This window comes from Mycteria americana, chromosome 2, assembly GCF_035582795.1.
Source record: "Mycteria americana isolate JAX WOST 10 ecotype Jacksonville Zoo and Gardens chromosome 2, USCA_MyAme_1.0, whole genome shotgun sequence".
Lineage (NCBI taxonomy): Eukaryota > Metazoa > Chordata > Aves > Ciconiiformes > Ciconiidae > Mycteria > Mycteria americana.
The window spans coordinates 139,952,047-139,970,148 of NC_134366.1; the positions used below are offsets into that span (position 1 = coordinate 139,952,047).

General features: G+C 40.2%; 1 protein-coding gene across 5 annotated transcripts in view; it reads right to left on the reverse strand.

Moving 5' to 3' along the window:
- Positions 1-8,737: 8,737 nt before the first annotated feature.
- STAU2 (staufen double-stranded RNA binding protein 2) overlaps positions 8,738-18,102 on the reverse strand; it is a 175,402-nt gene continuing 166,037 nt past the window's right edge. For all 5 annotated transcript variants that reach the window (XM_075494819.1, XM_075494820.1, XM_075494815.1 and 2 more), the window contains 2 exons: positions 10,700-10,788; positions 8,738-9,850 (listed from right to left, as the gene is read on the reverse strand). In XM_075494819.1, the coding sequence (XP_075350934.1) occupies positions 9,757-9,850; positions 10,700-10,788 (183 nt within the window). In that variant the 3' untranslated portion in view covers positions 8,738-9,756. The remainder of the gene's footprint in view (positions 9,851-10,699; positions 10,789-18,102) is intronic.

Genomic DNA, 18,102 nt, shown 5'->3' on the forward strand with positions numbered 1-18,102 from the left:
CTGCCTTCCCTCATCACCCATGATCACTTCATGGTTTAACTACGGCCTAATCCTGCAAACACTTCCTACCCTGCAGAGCACTTACCAGCGTCTAAGTAGCCCACTGACATCGGTGGATTATTCCAGGTAGTGCGTCCTAGGAAAGCTAAAGAAGTGTTTGTACCACTGGGCCATTTGGTTTGCAAGCTCTTGGGGGATATTATCTTTTGTCTATAAAGAATCATGCACACGCACGATGCTGTATAAATAATTAATAATAACAGAACTTGCATCAAACTAGCACGTATGGGAATTCGTACCACTGGCTTTCCTGGCCACTAGAAGAAAAATCACAGAATTATGGAGTTTGGAGAAAGCCTCCTGATAGCATATCTGGGTTTGTGGAGTTCACCTCACTTTGGGAAAGTGTTTTCTCTTCCTCTGCACCAGAGGAAACACTGAAGGACCTTCACCTGGCAAGAAATGCGCAGGAAGAATATCTTAAGTTAATCCAAAATCTGATTAATATCTCCCAAAGGTAAATTAAAGCTCTTATCACCCTGTCTAACCTTTAATTGCATAACACAGGAGGTCTGGGTTTTATCAACCTATTGACTCTTTTTGTGTTAAGATTTCTTTGGCTTTCAGCAATGTTGCACAAATTGTTCCTTGGTGAAGTCCTTAAGCAATAAAATAAAACTGCTAATTTTATTTCCAATGCATTCACTGTTTTTGTTCTCAAATTTTGTTGTACTCTTTTCTCTCCGAAATATGACAGAATGAATCTAAATGGATGCAAGTTATCAAACAAAAATAAAAGATGAAACCAGGGAAAGCAAATATGCAAGCAAAAACAGAGCTGAGAGGCCACAGAAGCTTGAAGCTCTATGTGATGTTACAATACAACTTCTGGGTTAAAGAGAAAAGCAAAAGACTCCCTTTTTTTAAATATGATTAAGAAGGAAAATAAACCTAAGGTACTTGTTAGAACATAGTTCCCTCTTGACTTCAGATGCAATAGATGGTTTCTGATTCCAAGAATCCATGAGAATGAGCCTTCCTGTAACGATACCAAGTATGTCACGGTCATACATTTCTCAGGTTTACATCACCTGTTGCTCGAGGGACGTTCATCACTCAAGTGCAGTCGTCATGAAGGAAGGTAGTGTCCTTCTCAGTAAGACTTCTGTTTCCTAATGGGGAGCGTGACATATGTACATCATATTCAACTGCTGTACTTTCCACGTGCTGTTGCAGACCAGACTGCATGGTAAGATGCACAGGGTGAGATTACCATGAATTTTTGTTGCACTGACAATGTCTTTGATTAACAGGTAGGATATACTTTCCCACCTTCACAGAATGCTTTAGCCACCAAAACATGGAAGTCACTGGACTACTTTCCATCTCCATGGAAACCATTCCATTTTGTACAGAATAATTTAATATTCAGTGGTTCAGAGAGTACAAAAGTGACCATGAATAACTGCCTCTTGATGAGCTAATATTGATATTTCACTATTTTAAGGAAAAAACTTGGAACACCAGGCTCCTCCTATCCTACTCTGCAAGTACCCTCAGCACCAGGTAATAAGAATACTTTTCCTTTCTCACTGATTTAGTGAATGCTGAATAGATCTGTCCAAAGTGAAGAGGACCAGCTGGAGAGATGGATGACACCCTGCTTCAGCAGATGCTACAGCCTGGTGGCTCAGGGCATTCTCCAAAGCAAAGTGCAGAGGAAGAAGTTAGTCTCCAGTCTTAGCTACTGAGTAAAAAGCAGATTTTTGTCGGCAGGAATTCCTCCTTCACCAGTACTTTGTATCTTGCCCAAACTGGTAAGAATCCCTGAACGTCTACAGGATAGGGTATCTTCTCCTTGGGAGAAAGGGAGCATCCAGCTTCAGAGTCCCAAAGTGTCTGGAGTAAGAAATAGTTCACGTGGCTAAGACCAAAGTGCTTCTGAACGTGCCCAGAAATGGAGACTTACATGGGCAATCTTCTGCTTTGAGAAGTTGGCTGTCTGTGGACTTTAAGACGTTTTGTTTTAGGTCTGGGATGCACAGAGATTCTTCCATACCTAGTTTGCCCCCAAGTAAGGCACTTAAACATTTGTGTATCTAGAATGTAGGTGCTGCTTAAAATAGCATTCTATTTTCAAATTGGCAGATAGGTCATTTGTATATGTATATTTAAATGCACACAGACACATACGCACAAATGTATGCAGTTTGAATCTATTCACACACAGAAACACACAAGTATATATATAATATTTAAGCATAGTATGCCTATATAATGATATAATATATAAAATACATTCTATATATAAAAAATGTTTAACTCCATTCAAAAAAGCCAGTACTGTCCCTTTTTCCAGATTTTGCAAAACTGCTATTTTGTGTTTACTCTTCAACTGAAACAAAATGTGAAGGACTTCTGTTTCTAGAATGAAAGCAAACCATGATTTATTTGGGAAGGGTTTGTTAGGGTTTTTTGGTAATCAACATTTAAAAGAAAATAGCAAAAAAAAATCATGGAAGTTGTTAAGTCTCTGATTTCTCACAAACTTTTTTTTCATGAAAATGTTTTCACAATCTTTTGGAAATCTGTGTGGAAACTTTCGCATTAGCTGGTGTGCAAATGCAGCAGTTAGGAGTACAACTGATGCAGAGAGAAGGGACAGAAGTCTCCTGCAGTTACCTTCAGATGCCTGCAAAATCTGCTGCAAAATTTTGTACATAAGGGTGTCAAGGCCTTGACAGTGTCCTTCCTCCTCAACAAGCCACTTACTTTTGTAGGTCTTCACAACAGGTTGATAGATCTGCTGGTATTTCAAAAGCAGTTTCAAAATGACTCCAAAGGTGATATTCAAGATAATTGTGCCCAGTTGGGATCAGATTTTCAGAAGACATCAGAAAATCTCATCCTTTCTGGTATATTTTACCTAGGTCAGTCCTATTAACATTCTGGCCCTGGGTTATTTTGTCTGTGAGTTAGAAGAAACATTGAAATAGTAGCAACATCTTTCTCTGCACTGTGTTGTTCACATGCAACAAATATTTCACAATAATAAAAGTAGTTTTGTTGAAGTGAGCTGCATAAATTGACTGCACAGCCTTAGGCCTGGTGACTTTTCTTTTGTAAGGAACTATTTCTTTTCTGTGCTCATTTAATTGTTTACTCCTACCATGTATTGTACATGGGAACTGTAGTCTCTGCTTACCAGATACCTACCTACACTATTTCTAGTGTATCTGTAAGCAATTCCCAACTTTATGAGTTATCATTGGGGTTGAACTTTCAATCACCAGTAACCCTAGTGATATGACAACTGGGGTCTTGGTTAATAATGCTGTGTGTAAAAGCTGGCCGGAGTACTGTTACTGTGCTGCACTCTGGACTGGTACATCTTCCTTGACAAGACAAAATTCCTGCACCTCTTTTACTTTATATTTTCTTTCCGTATAGGAGGAAGTCAAGTTTGGTTTGCAATAAATTGTCATTTGATGACAATACAAGGCAAGAAAGTTCAGTTTAAGTACTTGGGTTATCACACTTATATTTGATCTAGCTAGCTACATGACTTGGGGGTACAATATTGGATTAAATTCAGGTTCTATTGAAGTCGTTGGACAAACATCTACTGTGTTCAGCAGAGCCTGGATGGAGCTCAATCTTTCAGTTTCCAAAAAATCAGGTATATTTTAGTCAACAGGTCATTCAGTTTTTGCACCACAGACAGATGTCACATTTTTATGCCTTTTTCCCCTACCATATTTAAATGTCTTCTTTGCTTTGAACCACATGTGAAGACCTCCTATTTTTAAACCTAAACAAATAAAAAAACCCCAAATCTATCTCCAGCGCAGTTCAACTACAGTGACTTGGGGGTGGGGCAGGGGGTGGAAACAGGCCCTTTTAAAACAGGGAGTCAGACTACATTGACTTTATTATTATTACCCTTAAACATTTTTAACAGGTACCAGTGGCTTATAAAAAAGAAAATCTATGCTGCACATATAATCACAAACAAAAGTAAATAAGCAAGCTTAGGTGATCTGTTTTAATGCACAAAGATATTTTTAATATATTGTAGTGAGAGGCATAAACTGTTTTATCCAGGTTAATTTTCCTCTCATTTATTGTGTGCTGTTGGATAAAACTTCATGGGTATTCAATCTCCCCTAGATCCTGGTTATTGTAAATAAAGGAAAGTTTGACCCCTAAATAAGTTATATTTTCAGGTTAGCAACCACTCTGTTTTGCTTTCCCTCTTCTCATAAATCAATTATTGAGGTCTATTTAATTAAGAACAGATTAGAAACATTTTCATTGTTTTTTTTTAAATTTCCTTTGTACTGAAGTGCTATGGAGTTAAAACACCAAGCACAAAAGTGCACAGCCAACCATGACTAACTGCATAAAGCAAATAACAAGCTGTATGATCAAAAATGAAAGCCAGTGCCATTCATGTGGAATAATAGAAATCATACCACCAAAGCACTTCATACACATCTCATCTACCGACGTACACACTTGCTCAGCTCATACCACGCCTCAGGAATGCAGTTGCAAACAGAAAGGGACCTGCACGAGAGGTAAATACCCAGAGGGGAAGCCGCGTTTCCCTGTGCCTCATCCTGACGGTGCCTCAGCCCTTCAGCTTGAGGTTCATGGGCTGTGGGGTGGGAAAGGCAGAGCAAGCTGTTACTCAGGACATGCTTCTCTCCTTCCAGCTCTTCTGGAAATGTCCTTGGGGAGCTACACCAAATACACGCGCAGAACACTATTGCTCAGTGCAGATAACTTACCATGTTTGAGGGGAAGGCTGGTGAAGGACAGTCGCTAGCCGTCCCCGCTGGTGATAGAACGATGTCCCTCCAAAGCACACAAAATCATCATGCAATGTTGTATTCAGGGCTCTGACATAGTCCCTGTCTTCACCATCATTAAAAATAACCTTCCACCCTCTGCTGATTTTTCTCAGGGGTTGCAAAGGCCATTCTTATTTGAGCGAAGAAAATCTTACCTGCTTATGGGGTGCAGCTGAGAATGGCGAAACGCTGGATGTTTCTGGGAGAGGGTAAAGAGATTTTACCAAGCATATTTTTTTTACATAGCGTTTTGAAAGAAACAAACAAAAACCCAACCCTCTGTCCATTAACTGGAAAACAAATCCAGCTTAAAATTTTTGCTCAACACTTGCTGTAGGAAATGGGAAACTTTCTGCTGTTCCGTGGGGAATTGGAGCAGGCCAGGGAGACAAGAACAAGAAGCAGCCATGCACCAATAAAATGCATATAGTAAAGTACCGTCAGAGAGACCAAGGGCTTTGCATACACTTTAGGAAGGATTCGATTTCATTGTCACTTCAGGCCAAGGAGGAGGAGATTCTATATTCCTGCAGCCATTCATCCTGACTACTCCCCTACTGATTTTTAAATTCTGTTGTGGCTCAGCCCTTTCCTCATGCTTCAGAGGGGAGAGGGAACAAGAGCTCCTGAAGTTCCTCTCTACTCGTTATCCAAAGACCCTTTAAAAAGGCTGCTGTTGAGCGCTAAATCTTTTAAATCCTATGACTATTACTTCAATCAGGGGAAATTATATGCTGGCATACTTCTCTCTTGAATTCAGTGAGGACTCTAGCTGAGGGGTAAATTCAGCTCCACTGTAAATGGAAGGTGAACGCTGAGATGGCTGGGGACAGAAATCTGCATCCTCTTCTCCAGCCCTACGGCCCCGATGCTGCTGCGTTTTGCATTCGCTGGAAGCAGCACATCTGTCCCTTTGGAAATCAGTGCTACATGTGCCAATGCAAGAACAGAAACTTCCAGAGTGTGTTGAGTTGTTGACAGGCCGGTGTGCAATTGGAGATGATAACTCAGATATAAAATTAACCTTTGCAAATTCTCATACTTTGAGTCATATCAGATACCGCATTTACTCAGCGATGAGCCTTTTCTGGTGCAAGTTCTTAGTTCACTGACCCCCAGAAGGTGTTGAGAAGATTTTCCGAGAGGGTCCTATACCTGAGGGTCCTATTTTCTCTTTAGCATAATTCCTCCTGATTAATGAGTGTTATATGTCCAGAACTGATGACAGCTTGGGTTCTGTGTCCTTAAAGAGCTGAACACAGTGTTCACCGCAGTGCCCTCAGCAGGCTGCTAGATAGGCAGACTGCCTATCCTAAGCCTTGTTCCTTATTCCTGCCTTATTCCTAAGCACCAGTTTGCACCTCAGATACACATCTGTAAAATATGACATTTGCTCATCTTTGAAAGTGCTCTGAGATCCAGGATGAGAGATGTGGGATGCATGCTAAACAGGGAACCAAACTATTCTCAGTGCTTTGCAAACATAAGTTTGACGAAGTCTCTACCTCAAAGAAGGTATAATCTAAAAAAATGAAAATTAAAAAAAATATTAACTGCTGTCAGAAAAGTAAACTCAACCCTTTTTTTAGAACTAATAATAACATTCAAACATATTGATACTCTTCCAGTGCCCATCATTAGCTAATTATTAAACAAAACTAAATCTAAAGTTTGCTCTGTTCCACGTGCCCCTATTTACAAACACTTGTCTAATTTTAGGAAGCAAAATCAGAAAAACAAATCAGGTTACTGAAGGAAAATAAAGTGAGTTTTAGATCATTGGACTTAAGCCCTCCCCAGCAGCTTTCAGATGCTGCCAGCTGAGGAGCTAAGAGAACCAGCTGTGAACCAGCAAGACCGAAGATCAGACACAGGTCCACTGGCTGCTGCAACATCTCTGTCTGGTGCAAGAATTTTCCTCGGGCTCTCGGGAGGTTGCTAGTCATAATGCCAAACTACATTTAAAGTGCATTTCTGTATATGTGTGTGTGAAGACTGCAGGATTGTCTTTGAGAAACTTCTCATGCGGGATATGCAGGTAGACAGACTGAAACCTCTTCGTTGAGACAGGAGCCTTGGAGTGCCTTAGTGACACCAAAATGGCATCACGGAGTTCAGGTGCCGTATCTTGATGAGCTCCATACTGAGGTCTCTGCGATCCCATCCGTACCTGTACGGAGCAGGAAATCTTTCTTCAGATTTATGCCAGGAAAAGCTCTGTCTTAGCTGTCATTGGAGCCTCTTTGGTGACGCTTTTAACCTGTGGCTTGGGAGGTGCTTTAAAACTGCCATCTGTGTGCACTTTACCTCAGGCTGCACAGAACTTTCTGACTTGTGATTACGACAATTATTAGTCAACCCTGCCTTTGGAAAATAGGTAGAAATCCTGCTACTATATGACCCTCCTCCCCCAATCTGCTCCATGTTTCTATAGTTTTGAGAAAAAAAGAGTGAGCCCCTCAAGTCTGTTACTTGCCTTGGTTTTTGTCAGAGTCAGAATCAAGCATGCTTCTGACCAGCAAGAGGACCTGAGATGATAACGGTTTCATAGACATGATCTTTCTTTACTGTTGTCTTGATTGGAGGGGCTGAATGAGCCATCTTGGGCCTAGACAGCTGGTTGCATGCATTTGGTTGCAATGTGCTCATTTAGAGTGAGGCGAGCATCACTTTGCTGATCTCCACATGCACTGGAGCAAGCCTGGCGCTCAATGCAGAGGCCACCTGCAACAAAGCAACTAATCTGAAGTTTACTGGGCACATTTTTGTGGCTGTGCCTAGAAAATGGCACCACGTATCAAGCTGTACCTTGAGCTTCTGAGCAAATCAGTACAAAGGGTTTCTCTGTATTGATGGGACAGGGCACACACCATGGAGGTTCTGTTAGTGCCAGGGAGACCATACTGCCAGTCTCCTTGTCACATTCTCCCCAGCAAGCTCAGTGTCTTGCCCTTAGGACAGAGTTGTCAAGGAACGGGTTTGCTTCTTCCTTTTGTTCTTGTTTTCCATGAGAGGGGACAGTAATGCCATTTGTATTCTGCGTACTGGCAGGTAGTGCTAAAGCACAGACTAAGCCTGTTTCTGAGCTCTCTGAGCTGGCTGCTGAGGTGAAGAAGCAGTAGAATTTCTGCTCCATTTGCCAGTTAGGCAGGTAACATGTCCCTGAGGAAGATGGTGTGCAAGAGCTAATTGTTTTTGTATGCTGCTGCCTGAATAACTTGAGTCTGCCAGGTGCCAAATGCCTCTGGAAATCTCCCAGTTCTGTGGGAACTGAAAGGTTCAGCTTGTTCCTGACTCTTTTATGGAGTCAGACCCTAGAAAACTGCAAACTAGCACAAAGGCTCCTCATCTGCTGGGGGGAGAGTGAATCATACCCATGAGAAACATGAAGTAGAAAAAAGGACTCCAAATTTTTAGTGACCACTGGTTCTGTAAGAGCATGATGCATGCTACCCTGAAAGCCTGTCCCAGAGGTGAATCAATGCCATGATACCGTGCACCATTTCCTAACATTGCTGCTTGTCTGCTTTCCTGCATGAGTCACTTGGGTCGTAATCCCTGGTTTACATGCTTCTAAAATCTTGTGCAATGTTGTCGTGACTGTTATGCAGTTGGTAGAAGCTTTATGTGTTTATTGCATTAGGTTCACATAAAATAAAATATCTGTATTTTGGATAAATAAATTACTTAAATGCCAGGATGACTGGTCTAACACAGTAAGTTTGTAGAAGGTGGTGGCATGGGGAAAGGTAGGTTGAACCGTTGAACCCTGGCTTTGGAGTGGTAGCCAGTTATTCGTTAGTTTGTAATCTTTTTTTTTTTTTAACTTCATTGTCTTAGTTGTCTACCTGTGAATGATAAAGAAAGAGAGGACACTGTCATTGTACACATGAACTGATGTGGTTTTACTGCATTTGGCCACACACTTAAAAGAAATATGCTGGTACAGAGCAGCCACAGGTCTTATCTCTGCTGCCACTCCTTTCACAAAAGAATTAGCTTTACATCAACAGTTTTCCATCCTTGGCTTGACAATGTTGCAGTCCTACCTTTTTCTGTTGGTCCGAATGCAGAGATTAAAAACACTCAGTTGATGCAAACGGTGGGTTGATACAACACACAGAATGGGGTGTAGATGTGCTTCACACAACAGAGAGCAGAATTGAAGGGGAAAATGTTGCTTGGAGGCAAGACGCCTCTTTAATTGATTATGGCAAGGAAAATCAAATACCATATCTGCTTTTTTCCTGGAATATATCGAGACTGATTATAACTAACATCTGTTCATGTTAAGCAAATACTTGTCATGATTTAAACTTCTGTTTGCATACAACTCTGAGTAGTGCATCTTAAAGTCATACATATTCATATAGAATGAAGAATGCATAATGTCTGCATAAAAAGATAAGCTGTATGACTATATATGAAGACAACAACTACAATTCTCACAGCACTGTCATTGGTTAATTTTAAAATATTCAAGCATTATTTAAAAAACAGTAAGCTGAACTTAAAACTACACTACGAAAAAAATGTATAACTGAACCAATGCTGACTTGTTTTCCTCAATATTCATCAATTTTAAAGTTTCCCTTTTTTTTCTAACACTTTTTGTTAATTAGTTGTTATTTTAACCTCCAGTAACATGATCAGACTTCTTCTGCCTCTGGGCAATTGAGTTATGCTCTGATCTCGAGTTCTAAGGGAAATGTTCAATTTTATTTTTTTCCACAGTTGAATAAACAGTACCATGTATACTATCTCTTGTGTTAGAATAGTGTTGTCTTCACATAAGACTCAAATAATGGTATTACTCATTCATTTCCTTGTACACATACACCCTATTGCGTGTTGACAGGTTTATAAGGATGCAGTGGCAGCCGTGGGTGCTGGGAAGCTCCTAGACGACAGCCTTTGAATCCTTGCAGTCCTGAGCAATGGTGCCTGAGTTAGTCTGTTTATTGTCTGCTTTCTCTCCCAGATGCTTGACTTGTCTGAAAGATTAATACATTAACAAGAGTGGTAAGGTCCAGGGTTGCACATCTTTAAGACATGTTTATTAGCAGATGGCACATGAGATTCAAAGGTCACTGTGGAAGGTAACATTTTAAAGTGAAACAACAATATTTATGTTCAAATACTATGCTGATGAGATCATATGGAAAAATGTTTCTGATTAAATAAGTTTATAAGTAGCCACAATATATCTATTGAAAATTCCAAATGCCACTTTTAGTCTTCTTTCTTTTATTCTTTTACTTCCTAATTTATTTAGTAACACAAGACTACCTTCTTACGTAAACAGACTAGCAGCTGGAAAAAAAATCTATACTGGACAGATAATCCCACTTTCTTAAATAATTGAAAATCCAGTGTGAAACCTGGTTCTATTGTCTGATACTTAAAGCTAATATTCCATATAAGAGTTTTTCAAGACCTGAAAGAAATTCTAACTTTTAAATTCTCCAGGGTAAAATTCATCTTGCAGACATAAGGACTTATTGGCAGATAGCTATCCTTATTTACAGGCAATATCATGTGCTACAACACATTTGACAAAAATCATGTTATGCTACTTGCACAGAATCCATACAATGCAAAGCAAATCCTTTTCTTTAGGATTTCCATCGGAGGACTGACTGTCTCATAGCTCATTAGTAAACACTATCAGTAACGCTAAACCTGAAATCTTGTTTATCCTCTCAAGTTGTCATAAACTGTATGTAAATTCCAGAGGAAATAGTTTTGCACAGGTTTAAAAGGGCAACTAAGCTCTTAATTAACATTTCTTATCTACCATGCCACACAGGCATTAAAATGCATAGGATTTAAACGGTACTTACTTTTCATGTGATCCATTTTCAACTTTCATAGCCCCTTCCACTGGATCCAGTCCTTGTTCTGAAAACTGTTTCAAGGCACTTAACGCTGCCTAAAGAAAGAATGAGTTGTCAAAAAACCCACTGACACAACTGTATTAACACCAAATGGAGGAAGGTGTGTATTTTGATATTCTAGATTTAAATAATTTCCTGTATATTGAAGCCATTTAGGCTACAGAGTGGGTACATAACAGTTCCATGATAAACAGCTGTGCTTGTGCACGGGTTTGAGGATATCTTCTTCCTGGGTATATGAGTGACTTCCATTTGGGTTAATGCAAGCTTCATCACCTACATGAAGAACATGATATACTTTTAGGATTCTTGCCTCTCTGGCCTGTAAAGTCTCTCCAGCTTCCCCATGTGCTTTCCTAGAGCCCACGCTTTCCGGAGCTCCTACGGACAAACTCTTGTCTTGTAGATTATTGCAGAAGGTGTGAGCAATGGGAAGAGGGTCAGCAGGACACTACCGACACTCCAAGGCTGGCTCTCAAACAACGCAGCAGACTGGTGTCTTATACATAGGTAGTGAAGTGTGCTAAACAGGGTGAGCCAATATGGGACGATTATGAAGCATCAGCAATAGAAGAATGATCGATTTTCAGCTGACATTTTTCCATGCAAGTGCATTCTTTATGAACCAGCTTCTCTCTCATCTTCCTAAGTCCTGCTTTAGGACTCAGAATCGTTCTTCTCTCCCCCCTAACTGCTTTGGTAAAAGACAAATGATGTTTTGTAATTAATTTAGCAAAGGTCGATTATGAAACTTTCAGACACCACGTGGCCAACTTTGAAAACACAGCAGCGCAATAAAACAGTTGAGGTAAGTTCTGTCTTGAAGGTGAAATGTAAAGCAGAACTGAAAAATGGATTTTTCTCTTTAATCACTCCCTAAGACACATTCAGAACTAATCACAAGGGAAAAAAAAGGTAACTTTTCACAGACACTGTCACCTAAGGTAACATCTCAAACACTGGAACTGACTATAGGCCCTACGGCACTGTTCTTCACAGTGAGGCAACAAATGCTGTTTAGAAAATTGGAAGTTGCTCTCTTCTTAATTGTTGGGACAGAAAGAATCCATGTCTCTACCTTCATTTCCCATTCCTCTCAGAGAGCAGGGGCTCTGTTCGGAACAGGAGCTGCCATTGTAATGAAGTACTAGATTTGCTTTCGTACTAATTCTTTGCCTGGATTCTCTCAACAGCTCCTTCCCTTGAAAGGTATGTTTATACAACTTAAATATTATTAGACAATGTGTATTTTGGTGAGATGAATAACAGCACAAAAATTGCCAGGCTGCCCTAAAGTGAAAGACCATGTATCCCAGATTTGTCTATAGTAATGACTAGCTGCTAAAGCTTCAGAAGGCTGTACAAGGTACTCCCACCCATAATGCATGAAGGTGGAATCTTTCTAGTCTGTGAATTTTTATGGTTTTCACCCTAGCAAACAAATAAAAAGCTAAACATTTTATAAAGTGTCTTGGTAAACCTCAGATTATCACTGTTACTTATCCATCCACTCTACCTTTACCATGTATTCTGTGGGCCCCCTGTATCTGACAGCTAACCTGCTCCCTACTTGCTCCTTCTTCCCATCCATTGACATAATTTTCCCCTTCATCTTAAAATCTCTGCTGCCCACATCTTTTTTTTAATCCTTTTTCCATGCTATGGCTAAGGACTGAGCCTCAGCTTCACCTCAATAACGACTTCTCCCATTACAGGGTCTTTCACTTTTATCACCCATTGAGTTCCCCAGTGAATGAATTCTCCCTTTCCTCATTTCTTCTGGTTTTCTTGACATTTTGATGTATTTGCATTTTTTATAAGACAGCTCTTTCTCTACACCCTCATAGTGTTCCTTGTAGTTTTAGATGTGCATTCTCAACTCCTATAAACTCTAATCACCATCTGCCTTTCCATCCTCAATCTTGACTGCACAGCAAAATCACTGTTTGTTCAACCAAAATAATTTCTCCCAGTGGCAACAAGGGTTTTCATCTACTCTTCTCTCAACTTCTCTGTTCCAGTAACCCGACACATTTCTTCATCCCAATTTCTCTCTTCTCCTCCTCTCCCTGGGGTCCTTTTCATCACAATGCAAGCACTACTCATCATGTGAGGAAAGGGAGCGATTTGGGCTCCTGTGCTTCCTTGCACAGGGACTGCTTCTCTATTGTACTTTAGTTGGTCATGAGTTAGCAACTATAAGAATCAAACAATGCAATGGGTAGGGACTGGCACACAAGAATGTCCTGTCTTCTCAAATCCATTTCTCCTAATGCACATGAGCAAAACAATTAGGATCTCCTTTCTTCTTATGTATGCTAATCCAAAAACAATTACCAGGTAGCACTGCAAGGAGAGAAGGAAGCTGAGACATCTGCTCCTCCTACACAGTTTAACTGCTGACTCATCTGGTTTTGAACCCATCTTGTTTACTTTTTTATATCCATTCTTAGCTTCCGGGTCTGATGTGTGAACCATAAACTTGTGGAAGAAATATTTGTTCAGGTTATTTGTTTGTACAGTGGCTTGGACGAAAAGGCCCTGATCATAGTTGGTAAGAAGTAGAGCCAAATCATGTTTCATTCAAGATTAGATCACAGGTTGATCATATGATATGCAGAACAGTCGGATCTTGATCAGTGGTCACTGAAATCCCCAAATCATCAAGACGTTAATTAGACCAACCCAAACTTCCTAATTCCTTTCTAGAATTGCTCTGAATATGAGTACATCTGTTACTTACTACTGTTTTACTCACAGAACTGGCTATTGCAAGGCATACCACATAAATTACAGAGCAGCTTTCAGTGTTGCTTTCCAGAAAAACTGCTTTGGAACTTCCTGGAGGAATATTAGCCACTATTTCAATAGAAACAGGTCACGAGGGCATCTCTTCTCTTCTAACAGCAAGGAAAGAAGTACTACAATACAAAATAATGAACTCTTTGCCTGTAAGCATGGATCATTACTATATGGGTGTCAAGGAAGTAAATATGGAACAATTAGAGGAAACATATAAAATGAACATATGATTCAAGGTGTTTAATGATAAGCACGTTTAATACCAACACAACATCCAAATCCTAATGCTTGTAACGTGGTGCAGTCTCATTTCTCCATCTCACCCTTCTTCAAGCCATGCCCTTCCCAAACTGAAATGTGATATAAAAGATAAGATCTCAGATCTGTTGTACTTCTGAAACCAAATATCAGATGGGGGAAGCGGCAGGAAAGCAGTCCTGTACCTGTATCCTTGATCTTCCAAATCGAGGTGTCAGGGTGTTTGTGTGAGCACTGTTGAAGAGCCAGCCCTTTACACCATCCCTCATCGCTAGGCTTCTCACCTTTGCTGCTCTGGAAGCCGACGATCTCTTCAAAAGCTCATGCTTCTCGCTACTGAGTCCCCACTCCCCACATCTTCTGCCTCAGTCCCACATCTTTCCCAAACCACTCCAGTGCCTCTGGCCTTCCCCTCCCTACTATCCACCCCAGAGCTCTGACTTCTTTTACAGCAGAGGCGATCACCTCTACTTCTTCACAAATTTCCCCCTACCCAGGCCTCAACTTTTTACTGCTGTTAAATGCTCTCCCACCCAGGACCCCCAGCTCCCAGAGCTAAACTTTCCTTCCCCAAGCCCTCCCAACCTCCTACACTTCACAGTCCCTCTTTATCTTCCAGTTTCCTAACGTGTTCCAGCTTTATATGAGATCTGATTTATTTTTATGGAACCATGTCTGCCTCTCCATAAAATACCTGTGGGGGAAGCCTAACTACTTATATCCCAACTTTTGCAACAACATTGAATTTTGGGAAAGTTCTTTCCTTTTTAAAATGTCCATTCATGGGATGTGACTGAAGGGCAGTAGACGAATGGTAGAGAGAGCCTTGCCGTGTCTTAAAAACTCCCCCTTTTCTTTCTCCCATCGCCTGCTTACATTTGGAAGGATCAGCAAAGCTGAGAGAAGCTGGTAAGTAAATGATACTTTGGACCTTAATAGATGTCCTTAATGTTTCTCCTCTCCCCGTCATGCCCCGAGACAGACATGAAGATGCTGGATTCAGGAAGGAAGCTGGTAGCTGAGAGGCTGTGACCTGAATAGTCAGCAGAGTGACACAGAGCCCAAGTAATCTGCAGTGAAGAAGAGTTACAAGCAGACACCGGGCTAATTTAATCCATGATTCAATTCTATTAGTCCCAACAGATTTACACCACTTGGCTTAAATATAACTTGTGAATGGCAGATAACTTAGGTTAAATGAAAAGGAAAGAAAAGAATGGAACATTTGACAGTGAATCTGGTGAACAATTTCCTCTTTTAAAGGCTCAACACTTCCTTCCATTGATATTTTTCTTACAATAGAGCATCTGCACAGATATAGAGAAATTTTTCTCTCCCCCAGAAGATTTTACAACTGTTTTGTGAGTGAAGCCCCATAGGTTACAGAACAGATGTCCTTACACATTTCTTGTATCACTTGTTTTCTGTGTAGCTACAACAGTGCCAAAAATACGATGCCAACAGGATGCACCGCACTGCTAGCTGTTTGTCTTGGCTGCCATTTCCATTATTAGTATGTGTGTGTATCAGGATGGGGATGGATGTTTCCAGTCATTTTTTAGCTTTCCTCAAGTCAATTGGCAATTAGTAAATAGCATTGAAACTTGTGAATATTCTTCCTGTTTCTCACTCTGGGGATTAAGCATCTTATAATGACAATCTAGTAACATTAGATCATTCTTTTAGCAAGAACAGCAGACAGGCACTACACTAGCCCATGTGCATTTAAGACCACATCCTCACGATAAAATTTTCACATGTTTGTTTTAGCACAGTATGTGGTTTGTGTTTTTCCTCTTAAATCTATATTACATTTCAGATTATTCCATGAAGCTGAAAACTGTAAAAGTTTGTTGTTCTCTGTGGCCCTTCCAGTTCACTTTACCAAGGAGGTCTGAGACAATCCTAATAAACACACTGCTTGATACTGTTAGTTTACTGGTGATATGTCTCCTAACATCAGTTTTCTACGTACATAAAAAAACATATTCAGCTTGGCCTTAATCAGTGTTTTCTGAAGACATAAAATTATGGGCAGAAATAGTTATATTGCAAAACTGAATTAAGTCAGGGTCCAGAGTAGGTCATGAAGGACAAGATTTTACGGTCTTTAGTAGCTGGGTCTTAGTTCAAGGTTCAATTTGCAAAGCCAAATGACTCATTGTGGTCATAACGCATGTAGCCACATGCCATATACATGAACAGGTCTCAGGCTGTGCCCGAGTTTAGGCTTGAGAAAATGGCTTGCATGCCAGGTTAAAATGATAGACAGATCTAACTCTAGTCCTCAGTTTCACTTGCAAGCCAGGAGCCTAGACAACAGCAGAGTTCATGCATGAACAAAACTGGTAGAAAGTGTATTTACGAAAAATCAACATTCGTTTGTTTTCTAGGCCAAGAGAAAAAATGCTCCCCAAATCAGGGAGGTTCTTACCCTCTCCCTGACAACTGAGGCCTCAAAAGGCAGTATCATCTGTGCAATAACATTGCAGTAAAGCTGTCTGCATCAGTAATGAGATGCACTTCATGACTTTTTAATATGTGGATTTAAATTTCACATTTAAAGGCTATTGAAAAAACCCCAACAATATCACAGCTGTAGAGGTGAGTTTGAGGACTTAGTGTCCCAAAGCTGAGCAACTATTTAAATTTGTACATATTCAAAATTATTGTTCTTCGTGATTGTTTTTGCTTTCTCTTGATGAAGAAATTTTTGATCAAGCTTCCACCTGGCTTTAACTTGTCCACACCCAAAATTGCATGCATAAAGAAATGCACAAAGGAAAGATATATTTGCTTGTGTAGACTTACATACATACAGACGAAGTAGCTAAAATTTGACTCCTTAACATATCCCTTTAGTTCTCTTGGATTTACCAGGTTGGCTACACGCAAGCTAAACAAAAACTAGGTGATGGGTATTGCAAACAAATCCCTTTTCCCCTCAGCTTCTGTTGCAAATGAATTTACTATATCGCAAGCAATAACTGCTAGGAGTTTTCGCCACTTTCCTCACAATGTGCCGTTCTCCCCAGTTGATCAGATTTCATGTGAACCAATGTTAACATCTGTTTAAAAATTAAATTCAGAAAGGCTTTTCACACTGCACAATGTAAACCTTAATTAAATGACTTAAAGCCTTTTCCTCACACAGTTTATGATATGCATGAAAAACACAGGGTTATAATCTGATTAAGTCATGTAGTTTACATGGAAATAGCATTTTCCAAACTGAATAATCTCTACACAAAGGCATAGTCACCTGATAGGCACTACAATTAAGGCTACTGATTGCACCTGTCAAGAGAAGGAGCTTGGAGGATAGGAGGAGTCCACTGTCTTCAAACAAAGAATGATGATTCACAGATGTAGCTTAGAACAAGTCCTACGTAGTAGTTAACGCTACCCCCAGGCAACTCATGCAGCCAGAATTTAAATGACACACAATCCACGTACAGCCTGACCTTGCCAGCTTTCTGGGGGTAATCCTAAAGTAAGGATTAACTGTTCTTGAACAATTTTTCCAATATATTAAGCAGAGCTTCTATCAACAACAGCATGCATGTCACCTTCTTCCACCTAGTTTTAACACGTGTACTCATTCCTCCATGTCTCTCAATACTCCAAGAAGTGGATGGAGTGAAAGACACTATTTAACATGGAATTTAATTTCCATAGGTTTTCATCTTCAACAATCTACTTAAGTAAAGGCACTGCCTGAGTTAACAGTAGAGAGATTCAATTAGGCATGGCTTATTTTCTCATGTGAACCTCCACACTAGAAATCTGACTGCCATTCTTGGGACTATGCAATAATTCCAGGAGTAATGAATGGCAAAGCATTCTCTCAAAGCCCAAGAAAGAGCTGCATGATCACCTGGGGTGAAACAGTTCTATTGCTTTAATGGTGATACAAGATTTTCTAGTCACAAAGAGAGAAAATCATGCTGAAAAGCACCTGATTCTTAAAATGATTAAAAGGTATGCTTTTGTAAGAAGAGTATTTGATAAATAATACTGAAAGTCAAACTTAACGAATTTAACACTAATGTAAGAGATTACTCCAGCATGGAGAGGCTACTCTGGTTGCCAAGTTTAGGTTGTGTTCTTACTTGGGGTGGGAATAAGAGAGGAAAGAATTGCTAAAAGATCTGTAGGGGACTCAGACTGTGCGGGACTGTTCTTAAATCTGTATCATCTCAGACCCCTCCGTCTTCACATATTCTCAACTGCAAGGAGCAACGTTTTCAAGCGCTACCAAAATGCTAACTTTTGCCTCTGTGGCAATC